At 36.3% G+C, this 21,867-nt stretch overlaps 2 protein-coding genes across 4 annotated transcripts; both read left to right on the top strand.

Moving 5' to 3' along the window:
- Window positions 1–1,103: 1,103 nt before the first annotated feature.
- LOC140956554 (uncharacterized) lies at window positions 1,104–8,354 on the top strand. Its single transcript, XM_073413337.1, has 7 exons — window positions 1,104–1,279; window positions 2,347–2,441; window positions 6,662–6,741; window positions 6,831–6,886; window positions 7,085–7,197; window positions 7,796–7,854; window positions 8,028–8,354. Exons 1-7 carry the CDS (start codon window positions 1,180–1,182, stop codon window positions 8,317–8,319), a joined length of 795 nt encoding a protein of 264 aa, XP_073269438.1. The 5' UTR covers window positions 1,104–1,179; the 3' UTR covers window positions 8,320–8,354.
- Window positions 8,355–11,654: 3,300 nt separating this feature from the next.
- Window positions 11,655–21,607, top strand: LOC140957105 (aspartyl protease family protein 1). Of its 3 annotated transcripts, none has more exons than XM_073414239.1 (11): window positions 11,655–11,832; window positions 12,100–12,342; window positions 12,970–13,102; window positions 19,255–19,490; window positions 19,616–19,840; window positions 19,920–20,055; window positions 20,139–20,212; window positions 20,300–20,399; window positions 20,473–20,530; window positions 21,034–21,105; window positions 21,191–21,607. In XM_073414239.1, exons 2-11 carry the CDS (start codon window positions 12,221–12,223, stop codon window positions 21,436–21,438), a joined length of 1,404 nt encoding a protein of 467 aa, XP_073270340.1. In that variant the 5' UTR covers window positions 11,655–11,832; window positions 12,100–12,220; the 3' UTR covers window positions 21,439–21,607. The 3 variants fall into 3 exon arrangements, with proteins under 3 accessions (XP_073270340.1, XP_073270339.1, XP_073270341.1); XM_073414240.1 differs by lacking the exon at window positions 11,655–11,832 and adding an exon at window positions 11,954–11,976; XM_073414238.1 differs by lacking the exon at window positions 11,655–11,832 and having other exon boundaries at window positions 11,881–12,342.
- The last annotated feature ends 260 nt before the right edge of the window (window positions 21,608–21,867 follow it).

Here is a 21,867-nt window from a genome sequence, read left to right as displayed (position 1 = left end):
AAATGTACTTTTTGAACACTTTAAATTATACAAAATCAAAACTTACTAAGCCTAAAAAAACTTATCCTCAACAACAACATTGTGCCTAAAACTCAGAAGACCCCTACTTTATTAAAAGATCAAATATAAATATCAATTCGTAAAAAGTTGAACTTTTTCTGACAATCTTAGATCTAATAGTTATCAAAGCTACAATTGTATCCAGTTAAAGAAACCAAATAATACTAATGTTGTAAAAATGATACACATCTTCCAATAAAAAAATATTAATGTTGAAAAAAAAGAGTTGGAACGGATAAATCAAACCTTTCGCTTTATTGTCGAAATCCGAGAATAGACAGGCTCCCTTGCTCACACAAAGTAAGCATCCCGATAACAACTTTTAATGTGATACCTAAAGTAAGAAAACAATCCGCACGAGTTATGCCAACAGATGAAAGAAACCTTCTTTTTATTTTTTATTTTTTATTTTGCCATGTATATGAATAAAACAAATGCATATATAGTGCCGGAAAAGCTGATGGTTACATGAAGCAATGAAACTAGCTAACGGCATTGCAAATATAGGAGGATAAGTAGGTAAATCAAGACAAAAGCCCAAGAAAGATAAAATTAAACCAGAGTAAGACCTCAAAAGTTCGGCATAATTTTGATTTGCTATGTCAAATTCAGACATGTAAATGTTTTTCGGATTCAATTTGGTTCCAAGAAGAAGAAAGAACAAAAATTTACAACCACCTATTACCCGGTGTGGCCCGTAAAATAATTCGTAAATCCAAACCGACAACCACGGGAGAGATTGAGTGCAAAAATTCACAAACCAACATGTTTCAGTATCTGAGTGTGGTGGAAATTTGGAGAAGAAATCGTGGGTTGAGTAGAAAAGCGTGAGCATCACAAACTTATCTTCTTTAATATCTGAGCGTGGTAGAAATTTGGAAAAGAAATCGTGGGTTGAGCAGAAAAAATAGAGAACGTGAGCAGTTTTTTTTATGTTGTGGAGTGAGAAAATATTATTGTTTAAAAAAAATATAAAATACAAAATTATAAAAAAATAAAATCGGAAGGAAAGTTGGTGTCAACTCTGTTTTTATAATAAGTCTCTCAACTATTACAAAATAGTAAAGATGGTAAAGATAAATTAAATTAAGCTTAGTTTTCATACAAGTGTCGTCGTTAATGGTGGAAGAGGGAAGAAGCAACTCCTCTTACGGTGGGAGTCCTTGCCCCATTTGCCTCGATTCCGTCACTCAAGAATCATACTTGGACCGGTGTTTTCGTACGTTTTTATCTGTGCGTATGATTATTTGGCGTCAATTTTGTTTCGTTTGCAGCTTTCTGGTCGGATGCTTTTTCGTCTCTTCTTGGTTAAATTAAAACTTTTGATTGACTTGCGATTTGATGTGAATGTCAAGAATAATAGCCACCGGTTTATGGGTTTAAATAGATGTAATATATGGAAAGTGGAGAACAACTAACACAGATGGATGGATCAATAATCTGTTGTGGTGATGGATATTTAATAACTGATGAAATTTCGGTGACTTTGTGTTAGGACTTAAATGAGCGATCTTGAACAACTAGGGCCTTCTAGTCTGATTGGTCCCACTCCCACCTTTAGAATGTGAAAGCAGTCAATAGAAAGAACTTCATGATTTCTGTCGATTAATGATGAAATTATTAAAACGAATGAGTTGGGTACTTGGAGAAATGTATGCACCCTTTTGTCCTAGAGTTGAATCTCAAGGTTTTGAATATTTTCCTACCATGAAGTTACTGTATAGTTAGAGTATTTTAGGATGAATAAGAAGTGGTACAAAGTCATATTTGTGCATTATGATTATCATATCGTCGTCTTTTGCATGATTGTAACCTTTTAGTTTTCAGCTTTTTATATTGAGTAATTTTGGGCACTACAATATGTATAAAACTATCATTCGTGAGTTCAGGTGAAAGTAATTGCCTAAATCTTATGGAAACACTATATTTTCTGTAGAGTTCTGTGCCCACTTTTTCGTGAGTTCGGGTGAAAGTAATTGCCTGAATCTATGGAACCACCGAGGACTGTTTATTTGTATGGAGATGGATAACTTCAACTTTGCCCCAAGTAACGTTTTCCAGCTAGCCTCGAGTTCTTCCATAATGCTGGATAATGGGATTCAATTTAAAGGAAATTGCCTTTAACTTTCTCGTGTGGATCATGAAAACATTTCACTGTTAAGTTTATGTGAATCGTACAAAACCTTGATGAGTTGTACTTTCATGAACTTTGTGTTATTGAACTGCTACAAAGATATTGCATTTTAAGATACGTTATACTCACTGATTAAATTGATAATTTTGCAGATAAATTTTGCTATGATTGCATTGTAAGATGGAACACTATAGTAGCAAGCAAACACTCTTCTACACCTTCATCATTGAAGTGTCCTATGTGCAAGGTTAGCTTTATTTTTATTTTTTTTATCCAGTAGCATTGTACAAACACAAAACAATGAAGAAAATTATTAATTTAAAGTTAGCTTGTTTCCAATTAATTGTTTAGTTTATTGTTTTTTTCTTTTGGAGTAAATTAATATTACAACAGGCACTTGGCAGTGAAGTTATATTTTCGTACAATTTTACAAGTGAAATATTAAAACCCCTTTAAAATATTTTTCTTTCAAAAAACCATGTTTGGTTTTATTTTCGGGGGACACAGAAGGCTAAAAATGGAACCAACATTCCAACACTTGGTCAGATATAGCAAAAAATTTCCTCCATATGCGCTTGACTCTTTTGTTCATAAATTACTGATCACTTTTTAGTTTTTCATGGCTAAACTTATTTATCCTGATTTGTTGTTCGATTGACCACATTATGTTTAGTGGAAGAATATAGTTTGATTCATTAAATTATTAATTTTTTTAATTGTTCTTCCCCTCTCCCCATATGATCTTTTTTTTTTTATGTCCTATCCCTTTTCCCACTTCTGTTATTTTTGACAATACATATTTGCCATGTCACATTGGTTGTTTTGTTTTTTTCTTCCTACATACCATTGACAGAAGGATTACATTAAAGCCATACAAGGTTTTCTAGTAAACTTAATTGATGGTATACCAAAGAGAGTTGTTGATATGTTTGTATTTGCAATTGAAGCATAAAAGGCACATATGCATGAACCATGAAACATGTGTGATTTTATTTTTTTTGGTAAAAAGTTATTTTCACTTATTGATGTTAATATTTTTTTTGGATGGAATTTTAGTGATTTTGTATATAGAATCTAATGTATTATGCCATTATATGCATGAAAAAATTCTAGGAATTGAATAAAAAAAATAACTAAGATATGGAAGTAGCTATTAGAGAGATATTCGTGAATCTGGGCCAGCTAAAAGACTTATTTAAACTTTGAATGAATATCTTATTTATCTTATCCAAGATCTTGAACACTCCCCCTCAAGCATGGCGATAAATGTTCGTCATGTCATACTTGGTCTTTAATTCTTCGAAGTGTGGTCGATGGAGGTCTTTTATCAAGATATTTATCATCAATGTTGCTATGATTTAGTATGGGAGAATTACTGTCAAGTTCATTAGTAACTTGGTTTTTTCACTGGAAACTGACATTGTAGAAGACTAGAAGTGTCTTGGATTGGTTGACTTTGTACTAGTTCTTGTTGTCTCTCCGTTAGGATGACCTTTCTTCTTGAATAAACTTTGAGTGTTTGGGGAAGCTGATAGGTGGTTAGGTTTTGGTACACGGTTTGGATCTCGAGTGACTTGGATTGCGTCGACAAATGATGTGGGATCCCAATTTGGAGATTCATCGGTGTTACTCTCCCCATGAATGGAGAAATTGGGGTAGAAAAGTTCGTTTTCGAAGAAGGTGACATCAAGACTTTTTGGTGATTGGGGAGTAGCATTTGTAGCCTTTGTGGTTAGGGGGACGGTTAGGGGAGTACCCAAGAAAAATGCATTTGATGGCCCGGGGTCGAGTTTCCCATGGTGTTGGGAATGAATATGGATGAAAGCGGAGCACCCAAATATCTTGAGGGAATAAAGTTAAGATGTGTTTGGGGAAAGTATTCAAGTAGGGCCTCGATAGGAGTTTTGTAGTTGAGGGCACAAAAAGGCATTCGATTAATGAGGTAAGTGGCAGTAAACACCACATCACCTCAAAAATAGTTAAGACCTTGTATGTGAACAAAAAAAAGTGGGTAATCTCAAGGAGGTGATCAGAAACCCCATTTTGTTGAGGGATGTCGACACAAGAACTTTGGTGTACAATGTCATGGTTGGCCAGATAAGTACCCAACACAGAATTAAAATAATCACGAGCCCGATTAGTGCAGAGGACTTGTTTTTGGGTGGAAACTGAGTCTGGATCATGGAGTGGAAATGTTGAAACAGGGAAGTTGTTTTGGACTTATCTTTCTTGAGGAATATCCATGTTACTCGAGTATGATTGTCCACAAATAAAAGGAACTAGCGAGTACCCGTTAGGTTTTTTATTTTTTATGGCCGATGTCGCTGTGGATGAGTGAGAAGGGCATCGTTAGTTTGTATGGTTGTGGTTTGAAAGTGGTAGGTGTGTTTAGAAACTTGGCAAATATCACAATGAATTAAACGTGGTGTTTTATTAGTGAAGAGAAATGGGAACTGTTTGGCTAAGTACGGAAAGTTCGGATGACCTAATCTATAATGCCATTAAAGAATATCACTGTCTTTATTGGAATTAAAAACATAACAAAAATTACGAAAGATTGGTCTTGGAATACTCTACAGTCCATTCGTGAATTGAGGTTCCATCCAGATAAGAAACAAGCCGTCAATCGTCCTCCCTGATCACAGTTCCTGAAAAATACAAGAAATAACAGAGAATTTAGTAGTGCAGTGAAGTTCGGCATTAATCTTGTTGACAGACAGTAAATTAACGCAAGGTCAGGGACGAAGAGCGCATAATGTAAGTAAATATCACGTGAGAATTGTACAGAACCAACACCAAAAATTTTTGAACTAGAACCATTGGCAATTCGCACAGATCGAGAGACCCGACAAGTCTTGTGGGAACTAAAGAGAGAAAGACTGCGCGCCATATGATAGGCACCCAAGTCAACAATCCATGTAGAATACAAATCTTGTTTCGTGAAAAATGCAAGGGGAAATTCACCTTGATGGGGGTGCATCACCAGTACTGAGAAGTGATGTAGGTTGGGCAGAATTCTGAGTAAAAATCTGTGCGAACAACCACTGAAGGACATCATGTTGCCCCTTGGGTGAAAGGTTGCTGCGAGACATGAAGAGTATCATTGATAGCAACTGAATTGGCACGTCGTTGCCTGCTTGGTTTCCAATCGGACGGTTTGCCATGAATGCGCCAGCAAGTGTCCAGCGTGTGGTTGGGTTTCTTACACTTGTCGCACCGGAGTTGTCCATTCCGCATTGACTGATTAAGAGTAGTAGCAGAATGCTGCGAATGGCGCGCACTGCCGTCGGGACTTGAGGAGAACGACGGCCGAGTGGAAGCAAGGGCAGAAGCATCGATCGTAGGGGAACGGGAGGTGCCCAACATTAACTTCCGGCGACTCTCCTCATGTAGGACCGTGGAGAAGGCTGCACGGAATCTTGGCAATGGTTTCTTGGTCAAGATGCGGCCACAAACTTCATCGAGAGATGGATTGAGGCCGGGAAGGAATTTAAACACACGCTTAGTTTCCACAATTTCCCTGAATTGTGATTCATGAGCCGGACACTTCCAATCACGGGATTCAAATAAATGCAGTTGCTGCCAGAGTTTGATGAGGGCATTGAACTATGTTGTGACAGTGTCCTCACCCTATCGGACATTGTGAAGCAATCCTTACACGCCGAATAATTATGAGGTGTTGTCATGGGCAGAATGTCTCCTGGACTGCCTCCCATATCTCTTTGGCAGATGGGTACAACAGGAAGTTCTCTTTGATATCTGAGACCATAGGATTGGTAAGTCAGGACATAAGCATGTTGTTCTCGGAGTTACAAGACTTGAACTTGCCATCGGTAGGAGCTGAACGTTTGGAGGAACCAGATATGAGATATTCCTTGCCCTTGCCACAGATAAACTTCATGACGGACTAGGACAATTGAAGATAATTCTGATCATTGAGTTTGTGGCAGGTAATGGACTGAATCGGAGAGAAATTAGGTGTTGGTGCTGGCGGGTGGGTTGGTGTTTGATTATCAGAATCAGAGGATGAAGCCATGTGGCCGTATTTTGTTCATGGCTATGGCTAGGGTTTAACCTGAATGTCTGATACCCAGTAGTTTGGTGTAGGATCTATATAAGGAAAAGAAATATTCTTCATTATTCATTAAGCGTACAAAGTACATGCTTAAAAATTATATAAGCAAGAGAAATAATTGAATATGCCTACTAATCTAAATATCTAGTCCTTATTTAAACTTTAAATAAATTTTTATTTATCTTATTCAAGATCTTCAACAAGTATGTGTGCCAATCTTATTTAGGCATTTCAAAACTGGAGAAGGAAAATAATAAAATTCATATGCCTAGATCATCTTACTACAGTACAATGACAATTGATTTTATGTTCAAGACGTAGTGATGTGTCCTCTTTTCCTTTTGAATGTTAAAGACTTATGTCATCTTATATTTTGTTGCGGCCCCGTGCAGGTAGAGAATATCTCCATAATTTATGGATACGACGGAAGTTTTTTTCAACGACATTATGTTAACAAGTGTTTCGGGAATAGGTAAAAATCTTATTTTATTTTCCTTTTATTTTTAGTTTTTTGAATTTCAAATTGTATAAGGATTGCGGTTAATTTTGTAAACTCTGCAGTGAGTTCTTTTCAGAATCGCACAGATATAGATTGAAATGCTACTACACTGAACCAGGTACTTTATGTCTTTTTTTTGTTTATTCTTGAGTTAGGGAGGGAATTGGTTCTCAGACTTGAGACGTTCTCTCGATAATGGGGAGTTGCTGGGCTACTAGGCCTTTGGCGGTACTTTTATTGTGATTATTATTAAAATTATTATTAAACATATTTTCTGATTTCTTATTGATGATCACATAAAACCTTCTGGCTCTAGGTAATCTAGATGACAAACTACAAGTCTCGCGTTATTGGAAGTTTCGCAAGTATCTTCAGCCGAATAGTTGGCTGCATGACTGGTTGAGAAGGGAAATTCAGGCAGTAATGCAGGTTTTTCATTTGTATTCCTCATTTCTCCTGTGTTGTATCTGCATGGAAACCCTCTTTTACATCCAAATGGTATTTTTATTAGTTTTTACTAAAAAAATTAAATTCTTCTTTCATAATTATTATTTATAGTACCAATTTCTTATGCTTTGTGTGAGTAATTCAGTTTGCATTTTGGATGTATGTAAAGGTGACAAGAGAAAATTAATAATTTGTATTCCATTTGTGCCGAGCATACAGCAGGTCGTTGATATTCTAACTAATGGCCTATTAAGGCAACCTTTTGAAGTTTAAGTTAGCAAGCTGGACATGACTGATATTTTCGTACCAACTTGAGGGAGAGTGGGGAAGGGTGTTGATAAATTAAGAACTTATTTTGTTAGTCTCCCAGATTATAAGGGATTGATTGATTTAAATCCCATTATATATGAGATTTTATCTTTCCTTATTTTGCTTCTTCCTTCACGTTGAATAATTGTGTATTGTGTAAAGAATATATGAGAAAATAATGAAATAAACAATGCATTGAAACATGAAAAGCTTTTACCTTCTCAAATCAGTTGTTACTGGCGTGTAAATATGTTATGTGCTTTATATGCAGGAGGAAGATGTAGACATTATCGTGCATTACGTGCTTGGTGTGATCGACTCATTGAGAAGGTAATATCTATTTCTGCATAATGATTAAGTTTATTCAAATCTGTTTTGCATAGCAATTTAAACGAACACTTAATATACTTTGTAATGAACATGTATTATGTAAGTAAAATGTTGGGGTTTATCACCAAATTTTCTAGGATTTTCTTTTCACAGCTGCCCTTCTAATTTTGCAGAGATACTTCAAAACATTTGACAATGTTGGCTGAGATGGTGCGAGAAGAGTTCCGAATGATAGTATCTAAAGCAGTCAAACCTTTCATAACTGGTAGAACAGAAAGGTTTGTTAATGAATTGGAATTGTTTCTAGCATCGGGACTGACTATCGACGCTTTTGATGAGGTCTATATTGAGCATTTAGGTTGGAAATCTAATGAAACAAGAGAGAATGAACAAGGTGAAACTCTTGAGCATATACCAGCAGTTCCATGCTTGTACATCTTTGATGAAAACTCTGATGAAATTTGAACATTTACTCTGCAAGAGAAGATAAGGAATTGTCAGTTTGGTTTCTTTTGAAATAGCATAAGAAAAATTATTTGTATGATCGTAAAAGGTGGAATATGGATATAGATGGAAGCCAATTCAGGATACAATAATTTTCTAAAAATTATAATATAAGGGACATTCTTTTGTACACAAATATATTCTTATTAAATGATAAAAATTTACACACGAGGATATAGATGCATAAATATGTGTGAAACATCTAGCATTTCAACTGACAGCCCAGAGAATCCAAATTTTTTGTGGACATTAAGGAGGCAAAGGTTATTGAACTCTAGCATACAGCTTCGTCATATCAAGTTTCATGATATCATTATTTACTCAAATAGGTAAATTAAGACTATGAATTAGCTCCTGAGCAAAGAAATATATATTTATTTTATGAAACAGGGGAATGACATCAGCAAGTGGTTTGTGGTAGGTAGTAATTTGTCTAAGAAGTAACTTTTTTAAAATTCATGATTTTTTTCTCTTTTTGTGTACTAAAATATTTATTCATAATCCTAACATATGACAATATTTAAAAATGGTTGCTGACGTCATATGAACATATGACTCTGAAAATATATTAATATTTAAAATTTGGAAAAGCCACAAATATATAACAATATTTAAAAACTCAGAAAATTATAGTCAAAGTCTTAGCCAAAGCATAATTTATTGTCAATATTTCATACGATACATGTATAAGCTATATTATAAAATATAAGATCGTAGAATAAAACACAAAAATACAATATCAATTCTAATTATAAAATAAAAATAATAATTATAATAATAATAATAAAAAAGCACATTCAACTTAACTATTTCTACTTTTTTTCACATAAAAAGTAAAAAAATATATGGTATTTAATACAACTTTTTTTGTATATAATATAGTTTAAACGGGAAAAGTTAACGAACATGCCCAACATCTTGACTTTTGATTTTTTTTGTTCTGTCACGCAACCATATCTTTTGTCATGTACTAACAAAATAATATGTAAATCACGAGTGAAATGATAAACTACATATTCGTCGTATAGATTTAATGACTTTTTAAAACTGATAGTTTTGTGAAGTTGATATATTTATGTAACTTCTGTAGAATCTTGTAGTGTAACATCCAAAAAATATGTTACGTAAATCGCATGCATTAGGATTGTTAAATTACTAATTTATTTTAATAGAATGATTTTTAATGCATAAATGATATATTTTGAATATAATTAAATGTTCGATTGTATAGTTTTGCATGATTTCATAATTAAGGATTTTCAACAGAATATTTGATGTTTGGTTGAGGAAAGAAGACTTAAGACGATTGTGATATTATATTTTTATATAATTATTTTAAGGCTCGAAAATATGTCTAAATAGGATTTAAATTTTCTAAAAATGCTAGGATTCAAATTATTTTACTTGCTGAGTCTTAATTTATTTTAGAAACCAATTTTGGTCAAAACGAAGGACTTTTGAGGACGCATGAATTTATTTTTGAAAACTTTCCTAAATAAACTGTTTGTGTAGGATTTAATGGGCTTAATTAGACCTATTTAACTAGGATTAGTGGGCCTAATTATTTTCTAACCATAAACACCTAAAACCCTAGTCTCCTAAACACAAAAATTCGAAATTTACCAACAAAAAATCAGGGCTTGTGCCGTGCACCTTGCTGCCACGAAACTAGAATTTTTTTTAGAGTTTTGAAAAGAAAAAGCAAGGCCAAGTCGTCCCCCAATCGTTCCTCCTCATCTCCTCGCGCCAATAATTGATTTTTGAGCATTATAAATGCAAAGACACGTTTGAAATCCTTATTTTTGCACCATTCAAACTATATTATGCATGTTTAATGTTGTATTCCATGAATAAAGTATATGGTTTCAGTTGTATAAAGTTGTAATGCATTATACATCGTATCGACATTTTAACGTATGTTTTAGACGGTTATTGATGCAAAGGAACGTTGCTGCCATAGGGGATGCTTGGGAGGGATGTTTAGATGTTATATGTACGGTTTTACAGGGCAGCTGCACGCATGCGCGTGCCTAGGGGCTGCGCAGATTTTCGTTCCTTCTAGCTTATTCTTCGGGTCAAGGTTTCGCCAAGGTTTTGGGGCTGGAGAAGGGCTGCATGGGGGCTTGGTCTAGGGTTTGAGGAGTGCCTAAGGTAGTGGCTAAGGGCTAGAGTCGGGAGGGGCTACGTGGGGTGCAAGGGTTCGGCGCAAAAGGCTTGAGCGCAAGGGGTGCAGGGCTTGGCAGCAGCTTAGACTATTGTTTAGTGACTTTCAGCAGATAGTGAGAGGTTGACGGGCTCGTGTCAAGTGATGGTATGTGTCTTATGAAGGTGTTTAGGGCCTGGTTGTGTCCGGGTTCGAATTGGGAGGTGTTAGAGCGAAGGATATACACGTACGGGTCGAAACGAGGCTTGGGGTGGAGTTGTTCGTCGTCGAGTCGTGGACTGTTGCAGCAAGTTTAGTCGCGTTATAAGCTGTAAATTAATTTACATGATGGCTTAGAGAGGACTCAGGTAGAGGTCGAAAGTATAAAATCTAAGAATTTAAAGTTCAGAGATTTTGACAACGTTCCGAGAAAATTCGATAACCCGAAAAATATATTTTTGAGCCGTATGAAAAGTTTATGATTTTACAACATGTTTTCAACGTATGAAAGGTTTAAGATGCAAAAATATTTTTAATTAAGTTGTAAAATGTCGAGGCATGCTTATTTTATGATTTATTTAAGTGAATAAATTTTTTTATTTATGGATGTCATTGGAGTTATAATCAAAATCAAGCTGCAAATTAACAAAAATTATAGAAGATAATAAATATAATGTTAAATCTAGCGAATTTTTGTGATCAGAAGTCAAAAAATAAAATAAATGATGTTAATTTTTTTGAAACAATCGTAAATAAAAATTAACGACAGGAAAAAAATATTTATAATAAGAAAGAATATATGCAGAAGATAAGAATGAATTAACTAGTGTTACTATAGAGATTATTTTAAATAAAAATGAAAATGAATATACGTCACTGATACATTTTTCGATTAAATTCTCCATCCAAATTTTTAGATCGAAAGAAAGATAATTTTTGACATTTTATAGTTGTGTCTTAAACTTTAATTCTAGTACTTAATAAAATTTCATGAAGTCATCGAAAATATTGATATTTTGGATATCTATAGATTATTACGGTGTTTTTAAAAATCAAATTTGAATATAAAATGATTTTTAAAAACCCTACAAATTCTTACTTTAAATATCACTCATCTTTTATAAATAAAATATATATAAAAATGTAGATGGTAGGTAAAGGAATCTCAACTCCTTGGTCGACTCCACCAATTCAGCTGGCCACCTAATCTTGACTTTTATTACTTGTTCCCATTGTCTGTTCTCTTCCCACATCAGTCGTCACTATTCACTCCGTATGCCTCAACAGTTGACTTGAATCTTTCGTAGTATTTTTCTCACCCCCTTCCTCGGGTAAGAACTGGTCCATGTTTTTTTTTCTTTTTTTAATTTTATTTCCTCTTTTTTTTTCCCTCATTTCATGCTTTCTAACGTAGACTCAATTAGTCTACGCCACGGGAATTTGCATATATGTTATTGATTTATTGGGCCAGAGAGGTGAAAATATTTCATTGATCTGTGTGTTTTTGGACTCCGAGTAAATCAAATGATGTGTAGAAGTACTTCATGGGTAATGGGTGTTCTGATTATGCTAGTATCTGTGTGTTGGATTCATGCCAGGGGTGGCGAGGAATTTGGGACGTTCGGCTTCGATATCCACCACAGGTATTCCGACCGTGTCAAGGATTTCTTGGACTTTGATGGGCTGCCGGAAAAGGGTACGTTTGATTACTACGCCGCCATGGCCCACCGTGATCATATCTTCAAGGCCCGCCGTCTTGCCGGCTCCAGTCCTGCCACCACATCCCCTGCTCTCACCTTTTTCGGTGGAAACATTACCTATCGTCTCAGTGCTCTTGGATTGTATGTTTGTTTACGCTTGTTTTAGATTTTTTTTTATCCATTTTTGTTTTTATTTTGGTTCTCTACCATATGGTTCTGACTTTACTGGTTGATCCATTTATTTGTGAGCCACTGTTGTTTCTCCTCTTGTATACGATGCCCGATAACAAATCTTTATTGCATACGATGATCTCTTGTTGGTTTCGTGCTTCATCGAACTTTAATGATGCTTTTGTAGTATGTTGCTTGTTGGCTATTGTACCTTGGAAATCTTGTGGTTCAGTCTTTGCATGATAAATCCTAAATGATATCTATTTTTTATAGCGTACGATAGATATTCAATCTTTCGGTCATATATTCTCTCTGGCCATGCTGCTATGAACTATTGCTTGTTTATTTGTTGTTAACCATGCCTGATCAAACACGATGGTAATTTAATACGACCAAATCGGGTCAAACAATAAAAAATTTTGAGAGGATCGGTCATTGGACTTAACTTCACTTATCGTCACAATGGTTTCAATAAGAGTTACTGGTTTTAAAAAGAGTTACTTTATGATTATGTTTTCGTTTTGTCTTATATCAAGCATTGTATCTCAGTGCTTAGATCATGTTGGGCGTGCTTCTTATATAATTGTGTATTCGCAGCTTGCATTACGTATTTGTGGAAGTGGGAACACCTAATTCAACATATCTTGTGGCACTTGACACTGGCAGCGACCTGTTTTGGTTACCTTGTGATTGTACCAGCTGTGTACGTAGCTTGAATATATCAGGGCAGGTATGTGCTGTGGAAAGTTGGAGTTAATCTTCCAATAGTTTCAAAACTTGTCTATTTTATTTTATTTTACTTTCAGTTCATGTTTGTTCTTTCGGAACTTTAAGTTCTCGTGTTGTAGTTTCTGGAGTCTAGACTATGTTATTTTTGTATGTTTCGGGAATGTTTTAATTTGCAGGAATTATAAACTTACATACTCATATCACTGTCAGATTTTTCAATCAAAAATACATTTATATTCATGTTACACTTCCTCTATGCAATCATTATTTTTATTCAATTTGTCTTAATTACCAAAAATAATTCCAGTAGTATATCATAATCTGATTCAAAACACTATATTTTAATTTGAAATTTAAAGTATTCATTTATTGTTTAACAATTAAATGGCCAAATAAATTCTGGCATGACATAACATTTACGGGCATAACAAAGCTCGCATTTATTTTCCAATTCATTCCCCGAAAATATATTTTCAGGAAATAGTTTGCATGGAAACAAAACCATATATGCTATAGTTTCCCTTTTCAAAGTTCTCGAACAAATAGGATAAGCCTTCGAAGTTTGATGGAAGAATTATTTCATTGAATGAATAATAAAATGAAAGATACATTCTGAATTAAATAGAAAGAATTCCTATCTACCAAATCTGAAAGCAATCTAATCTATTTTAAATTACAAAAGTCTACCTAAGCAACTGATTATCCACATAGTTATCTTCATACATTCAACACTCTCCCTCAAGGTGGGTTGTATATGTTTATCAACCCTAGCTTGGAAATCAATTCTTCAAATTTTGGATGACAGAGAGTTTTTGTAAAGATGTCTGCAACCTGCATCTGAGTAAGAATGTAGCTAAGACCTACAATTCTTTCCTCAACCTCTCACTTATGAAATGATGATCAATCTCGACATGCTTTGTTCGAACACGATGAATTGGATTTTGGCAATGTTTATTGCTGCTTGATTGTCACACATGATTTCCATCGATTTGTGCCCTTCCATTTGTAATTCCTTTAGTAGTCTTTGGAGCCACGTTACTTCGCATATCCCTTGAGCTAAGCCTCGAAATTCTGCTTCTGCGGTACTCCTAGCTACTACAGACTGTTTCTTACTTGGCCAGGTTACTAAATTTCCCGAAACAAATGTGCAGTAGCCAGAAGTAGAGTGTCTGTCACATGGAGAACCAACCCAATCGGTATCATTGTAGATTCTGATATCCCTGGTGGAGTTTTTCTTGAAAATTAGTCCTTGTCTTGGGCCCTTTTCAAATATCTCAATACCCGGTACGTAGCTTCCATATGTTCCTCAGTTGGATTATTCATGAACTGACTTATGACACTTACAACAAATCTGATGTCTGGCCGCGTGTGAGAGATATATCAGTTTGCCTACCAGTCTTTGGTATCTTCCTTTATCGTCTAAATGACGGTTCTTTCTTATTCCAATCTTGACACTCGGATCCTTCGGTTTATTGGCTGGCTTACATCCCAGCATACTCGTTTCCTTCAGAAGATCCAAAACATTCTTTCATTTGGAGATTGAGATCCCATGTTATGATCTTGCCACCTCCATTCCCAAGAAGGATTTCAGATGTCCTAAGTCCTTCATCTCGAATTCCCTTGGAAACAATAATTTAACATTATTCATCTCCTTCTCATGATTCCCGGTAAGAACAATGTCATCCACGTACACTATAATAACAGTGATGTTACCTCCTTCTGAGTGTTTGACAAAAAATGTATTATCAGATTGACACTGTTTTAACCTATCTCCCTTTAGAACATTTGTGAATCTATGAAACCAAGCTCAAGGTGATTTATTTTGGGCCATAGGGTGACTTTCTTATTCTACATACCTTGTTGACAGTGGTTTCTGATTCAAATTCCGGAGGCACATTCATGTATACTTCTTCTTCAAGGTCGTCATTTAGAATGCATTTTTAACATCAAGTTGACACAATGGTCGATCTAGATTTGCAGCCATTGATAAGAGAACTCGGAGAGTATTTAGTCTTAGCCACGGGGGAAATTGTCTCTTGATAATCAATCTCATGAGCTTGTGTGTAACCTTTTGCCACCATTCGTGCATCAGACTTGTGCTTAACTGTAAAAGTTCACGTGCAACTAACTGTCCTTTTCCCGGGAAGAAGATAAGTGATCTGCTAAGTATTGTTCTTCTCAAGTGCTCGAATTTCATCAAAGGCAGCAGCCTTCCAGTTTGGATCTTGCAGAGCTTCGGCGATATTTGATGGCATTTGTACCTGGTCTAAATTTTGATACTAAGGCATGTTATGCAGGTGATAAACGATCAAGAGAAATAAAATTGCATGTAGGATGTTGATTACAAGTTCTAACTCATTTCCTCAATGCAATAGACCTATCATTATGTTCAATTATGGGTGAATCATCCGTACCTTGATCAATTTCCGTGGAATCTGACTGTGGGGAAGTGTGATTGACAGGTTGATTTTGTACAGTTTCCTGTTGGCTTTCAAGTTGACGTTTCTTCCGGCGAGAGTAACCATGCAGCGGATCAATGGTTGGTGTTGGTTACTCTCGAGGCTGAAGGTCGCATGATGGATTGGGAAGAATGTATATTGGGTCGAGAAATGGCGTGGCTATGGGTTCCCAATTTTTGAGATTCGTGTCTGGAATGCTCCTCTGAATCGATGAATTGGGAAAGAATGGTTCAGACTCGATAAATGTTACGTTCGTGGAAGTATAAAATCTCCTTTTGACTGGGGAATAACATTTGTAACATTTCTGATTGGGAGAGCAACCACGAAGAACACACAGGCCCCTATTTTGGGAATGGATATGGACAAATGTAGAGCACCCGAAGACTTTCAGAGGGATGTTGTGGACAAGATGTGTACTGGGATAAAACTCCAGGAGGGATTGGATTGGGGGGTTATAGTTGAGGACTCGAGAAGGCATTCTGTTTATGAGGTACGTAGCAGTGAGAACTGCATCTCCCCAGAAATGGCTGGAACATTATGTGTAAACAACAAGGATCTAGCAACCTGTATTAAATGGCGGTTTTCTTGTTCAGAGACACCATATTTTGAGTGGTGTGGGCGCATGAGCTTTGGTGAACAATGGCTTGAGAGATTAAGTAATCATCCAAGACAGATTTGAAGAAATCTCCAGCTTGGTCAGTTCTTAGGACCTGAATTTTTGTTGAAAATTGGTTATTGACCATGGTATTGAACTGTTATGAAAGTATTGGATGTTTCAGTCTTATCTTTCATTAAGAATACCCAAGAGAGACGTGTATGGTCATCTACAAACAATAAAACCAATGAGATCCCGTGATATTTGGCACATGTGATGGACCCCAAATATTGCTATGAATAAGCAAGAAAGTCGCTGCGATCGAAATGTGGTTCTCGTATGTTTGGATAATTAACAAATATCACAATTAAAATACTTTATTATTAAATAGTAAAGGAAATAATTTTTCCAAGTACAAGAAATTGGGATGACGTAAACAGTAGTGCCATAACAAAATATTGCTATCCGTATTTGCATGAGAAACATTGACGAAATTTGAAAAAGATGAACTGGACGAACTCAAGGAGGTATTGCGGAGGACCCGTCATTTTGAAGAGGTGGACCCGCATGAAGATCTGCATTGCCAATCATCCTCCCCGAAGCCGGTTCCTGAAGAATACACGAATAAGCCAAAAATTTTGTAGTGCCCTGCAAATCCTCATTCAATTTACCGACTGAAAGTAAATTGCAAGGCAAAGCAGGAACAAACAGCACCGATTTTAAACAAATATCCTTCGATAATTTTACCAAACTCGAACCAAACACTTTGGTGCAAGAACCATTCTCTATACGGAGTGTCTGTGAATCTGGACAAGGAACATATGAGTGAAAAAGAGAGAGATTTCCAGTCATGTGATTTGAAGCACCTGAGCCAACAATCCAGGATGTGGATGAATCACTATGTCACCTTTGTGGGCGGTGTTACCTGTAGCAGTGGTCGTAGAACTCGATGGGGAAATAGCCTGGCTGACCAATTTTTGAAGTAGCTCAATCTGCACAGCAGAGAAAGGGGCTGGATCAGAGGGATTGGTCTCGGAGGCAGCAGAATTCGCACGCCTCTCGTGCACTGGCTTCAGTCTGCTGGCTTGTCGTGGATCTTCCAGCAGGTTTCCATGGAATGGTATGGTTTCTTGCAGTGTTTGCACCAGAGGCGCCCTTGTTTCATTTTTCCATTGTTTCATTTTTCCATTATTCTGTGACATGGGCTGTGAAGCTTGATAGGGCGGATGAACCCTAGAGTCTGCTAATGGTGAAAAATTGCGATGGGACTCAAGGGCTGAACCACCAATGATTGAGTTGACGGTAGGTGATCCAAGCATCAGTTTGCGTCGACTCTCTTCTTGTCTTTCTTCAGAGAACACTGCCTGGAAAGTGGGCAGTGGTTTGGTGCCTGAAATACGTCCTCGTACCTCATCGAGATTTTGATTGAGGCCGGACATAAATTTGAAGATATGGTGCTTTTCAACTATCGACTTGTAACGAAGGGCATCATCTTGATATTTCCGGTCGTATACCTCAAATAAATCCAATTGTTGCCACGAACGGGTTAAATTTGTGAAGTAGCTTGTGACCGAGGCATCACCCTGTCGTAAGTCATGGAGCGTGCTCTCGATTTCAAAGATTTCAGAGGTTTTTCCTTCGATGAGTGGGTATCTTGTGCAGCATCCCATATATCCTCGCCGTGGTGCATAAGAGGAAGTTCTCTCCAATTTCTTGGGTCATGGAATTAATCAACCATGACATGACCATGCTATTCTCTGATTTCCACATCCTGAAGGTTGGATCGGTATGCGTGGGTTGAGGCAAGGCACCCGAGAAAGTCATCTTTTCCTTTGCCATAGATGAACATCATCACAGATCGGGACCATTGAAGGTAATTTCTGCAATTAATTTGTGGCATGTAATCTGAAATGGAGAGAAATCAGGAAGCCCAGATGAAGCGGGCAGTGTATTGGATCCGACGGTGGTGGATGAGAACCATCGCCGGAAGAGGAGTTCGACTCCATCGAGGCCATGCCATACTCGATCATCGGCTGTTATGGCTCTGGTGACATGAAGTTTGATGGAAGAATAATTTCATTGAATGAATAAAATGAAAGATATATTCTGAATTAAATAAAAAGAAACCCTCACTACCAAAATTGATCAATCTAATCTATTTTAAAATTTAATATGTATATCTAAGCACCTGATTATCCACATAGTTATCTTCATATATTTGACAGCCCTGCCTATATATCGCGTACATTCTCATTATCTCATTCATGAGGATTCAATGAAGAAGAATAAACGATCTGGACGAATCCTTTTGTTGGTCAGTCTTTGTTCTCTGCCTGAAAGGATACAACCACTCCCTTTATGTCTAACATAAACCCTATCATTCTCTAGGTTGATGGGAATCGTGGTCACATGGTCGGTGCTATATTTGCCCATTTTTCCTCTGATGGTGCCTATGGTTCCTGGGTGGCCTAAAATTCTGAGTGTTGATGACTTGGTTGATGAATTTTATGGATTTGGGACTAGGTATCTATGTTATAAGAACTCCAAGGAGATATAGCACATTAGTGGGTATATTCTTACGCTTGGAAAACAGATCTTGGGAACTATCAGCCTATCAAGTCCTTCAAATGGATCGGGAAGCATATATTCTCACTAAAACCTTTTCAGAAGAGGGCTCGAGTCCTTATTTGGAAGGATATGAGCAATGTGCATGTATTCACTAAGTTGAGGAAGGGTGTTTGTAAGTTGGGATTTTTGTTCCGATTTTTCGAAGCCCTGCAAATTGTTTCTGGTAGTTGCAGTTCATATTTACTGTCTTTTTAGTTTATTATTTCTGGGTTCTTGAGGTCTGTTTCCTCCATTGAAGTTGTTCCTCTAAAATAGAGAAAATGCTTGCATTCTCATTCGTGAAATTCGGTAAGGAGATTTATTTGAAAAGCATATTTCAAAGCAGTATTTATTGATGTTTAATTTACTTCAAAGCAAATACCTGATTATGGATATGATGTGTAGCCTTTTGATTTAGTGGGTATCTTTGGCTAGTCTACCATTGTGGATGTCCATAATTTCCTGATCTACGTTGTAATTTCTATGAAACAGAATTTAGATCTAAACATATACAGCCCAAATGCATCGTCAACTAGCAAGTCAGTTCCATGCAATAGCCCTATTTGTGGGGCTAGAAGAGGGTGCTCGATCACGCATAATGCTTGTGCTTATCGAGACGTTTATCTTTCCAGTAATACATCATCGACAGGGATATTAGTAGATGATGTTTTGCATTTGGTTTCAGATGACAGTCAAAAGACACGTGTCGAGGCCCCTATTACATTAGGGTGGGTGCTATAATTTCCTTGTCATAAATTATCTTGTAATTTATGAGTCACCAAAAAATATGCCATGTATTCCTAACCAGCATGTTCTTTTATCTCAATCTCTTGTTTCGTATCATGAATTTCAGGTGTGGAATAAGTCAAACTGGTGATTTTTTGAATGGCGGCGCTCCTAATGGTCTATTTGGTCTTGGGATTGATAATATATCTGTTCCTAGTATTTTAGCTAGCAAAGGGCTTACCGCAAATTCCTTCGCGATGTGTTTTGGTCCCGATGGAATTGGAAGAATTGATTTTGGTGATAAAGGGAGTCCAGACCAAAAAGTAACTTCATTCAATCTTGAACAATTACAGTAAGCAGTCATTTTTACCCCTGCAATATGTGGATGACCACCCCCGGTCCTCTTTATTAATGTTCAGAATTTTCTGCAGTCCAACCTACAATATCACTGTGACGCAAATAGTTGTGGGGAACAGATCCACTGATTTGGAGTTCACGGCAATCTTTGACTCTGGCACCTCATTTACATACTTAAATGATCCAGCTTACACAGTTATTACAGAGAGCGTAAGTCCGATAAGCGAAACTTTATTTTCTAGTGGTCTTACTGTTTCATTTATAAAAGTTCGAATGTTTCTCTCCTGTTTCAGTTTATTTCGCAGATAACTGAGCCACGTTATAGGCCGAGCACCAAGTTTATCTTTGATTATTGCTATGAGCTGAGGTTAGTTATCTTGATAGAAAAACTTTAATTCAGCTCAAGTGTTTTATCATGTTCCTTTTTTTTGTTCAATGTTTCCATTGTATGCAGTCCAAGTCAAAGAAACTTTACCATTCCGGATATGAACTTGACAATGAAAGGTGGAAACAATTTTTTTCTTAACGACCCAATAATATTAATTAGACATGCGGTAAGATTCTTGCATTGGATCAATGTTTGAGGATTCCATCAAAGAAATGTGTTGACATTATCTCGTCTTTCAGGGCGGAACTGCATTTTGTTTGGCCATGGTCAAAAGTGAGAATGTTAACATTATTGGACGTGAGTATCATGATTATAATATCTTTATCGCTCCATGTTGATTACGCATCTTCTCGTGAGTTGGTAATGGAGTTTTATTGAGATCTGACATCTTTTTGTTGTCTGGAAAATTTACCACGGGATTTAAATAGAAATTGCTAGAAAAAACCAATTATTGAATTCATACATATATACACTTTGAGAAGGTCCATTTGATTATCTTCTTAAACTGTTGTATCTTGTGATTGCATCTCATAAATGAATGATTCTAGTGGGTTACCATCTCTTTCTTTTCTGTAATATCCATTTATAGTGTTTCACTAAACTGACTCATCGCCCCAAGTAACTCGAAATCTACTAAACATCTTTCCACTTAAGTTTATCAAAATCTCAAATTCATAGTGCCATGTAACCTATTTGTCTGCTAGGAAAATCAAAGAATCATAAGCTTCTGTTTTAGCTATTGTTTTTATTCAACACTAGCCCTACTCTGTTACAACTGACCGGTAGTTTCTGGTTTTTAGAAAATTTTATGACCGGATATCGCATAGTTTTTGATCGTGAGGAGATGGTTTTGGGTTGGCAAGAATCCGACTGTGAGTTGCTACATTTTCCGTATTTCCATATTTGTTCTTGGAAGCGCAAGGCGCTGACTTTGAATTACATATTTGTTAATCACAGGCTATGATTCCAGCAAGAATACTCTGCCTATAGGCAACAACACAAGCGATGCTCCTTCACCTTCTGTATTTCAGCCCCAAGCCACACCTAGCAATACGCCTCATAGCTCTCCCCCATCGGCTCCATCACCAGGATCATCTCCTCCGCCTCCACGAGGAAACAGCGCAGTCCACCTGAGTTCCATAAACAACAAACTTTTAGTGGTCATGACATTTCTTTTCCATTACTTTATCAGTATTTACTCTTGAGGTTCTATCAACCATGATGTAGTATTATTATTTGAGAAGTTTACACACACACACACACACATATACACTCACTCTTGTTTCAAATGGAACATCATATAGTACTGGCATATGATTTCGTTTTGTCCTATTCTTGAATAGATGGTGATTTGCTTATTAACACAGATTCTTATTTTGTAGTGTCGACGGACCATTTGATTATTAAACTAACAATTTATATTTAAATATAGGTATAATTATATTTTAAGTTTTAGTCATTATTTCCAAAAAGTTCTCTCAAGTTAATGACTTGAAAATGTGGCACTCATTTTTTATATCTGAAATCTAGTTTTTCCAAACTGTTCAAATATACTTGAATGATATTGATTGCTAGAAATTTTGGATCCATAGCTCTTCTACTCTTATTTATAATTATACTATCAGTAGGTCATT

This window comes from Primulina huaijiensis, chromosome 14 (assembly GCF_012295235.1).
Source record: "Primulina huaijiensis isolate GDHJ02 chromosome 14, ASM1229523v2, whole genome shotgun sequence".
In the NCBI taxonomy this organism is placed as follows: domain Eukaryota; kingdom Viridiplantae; phylum Streptophyta; class Magnoliopsida; order Lamiales; family Gesneriaceae; genus Primulina; species Primulina huaijiensis.
The sequence above is the reverse complement of the archived record's forward strand: the minus strand, read 5'-3'. Positions and strand labels throughout refer to the sequence as shown.

What these genes read in the sequence shown, in the direction of transcription:
- LOC140956554 (XM_073413337.1), top strand. Translation starts at nt 1,180, where the DNA reads ATGGTGGAAGAGGGAAGAAGCAACTCCTCTTACGGTGGGAGTCCTTGC. An exon ending in TGAAGTGTCCTATGTGCAAG is followed by an intron (nt 2,442 to 6,661) that starts GTTAGCTTTATT and finishes GGCCCCGTGCAG; the next exon opens with GTAGAGAATATCTCCATAAT. An exon ending in AACAAGTGTTTCGGGAATAG is followed by an intron (nt 6,742 to 6,830) that starts GTAAAAATCTTA and finishes TAAACTCTGCAG; the next exon opens with TGAGTTCTTTTCAGAATCGC.
- LOC140957105 (XM_073414238.1), top strand. Translation starts at nt 12,026, where the DNA reads ATGATGTGTAGAAGTACTTCATGGGTAATGGGTGTTCTGATTATGCTA. An exon ending in GCTTGAATATATCAGGGCAG is followed by an intron (nt 13,103 to 19,254) that starts GTATGTGCTGTG and finishes TCTATGAAACAG; the next exon opens with AATTTAGATCTAAACATATA. An exon ending in ACACAGTTATTACAGAGAGC is followed by an intron (nt 20,056 to 20,138) that starts GTAAGTCCGATA and finishes CTCCTGTTTCAG; the next exon opens with TTTATTTCGCAGATAACTGA.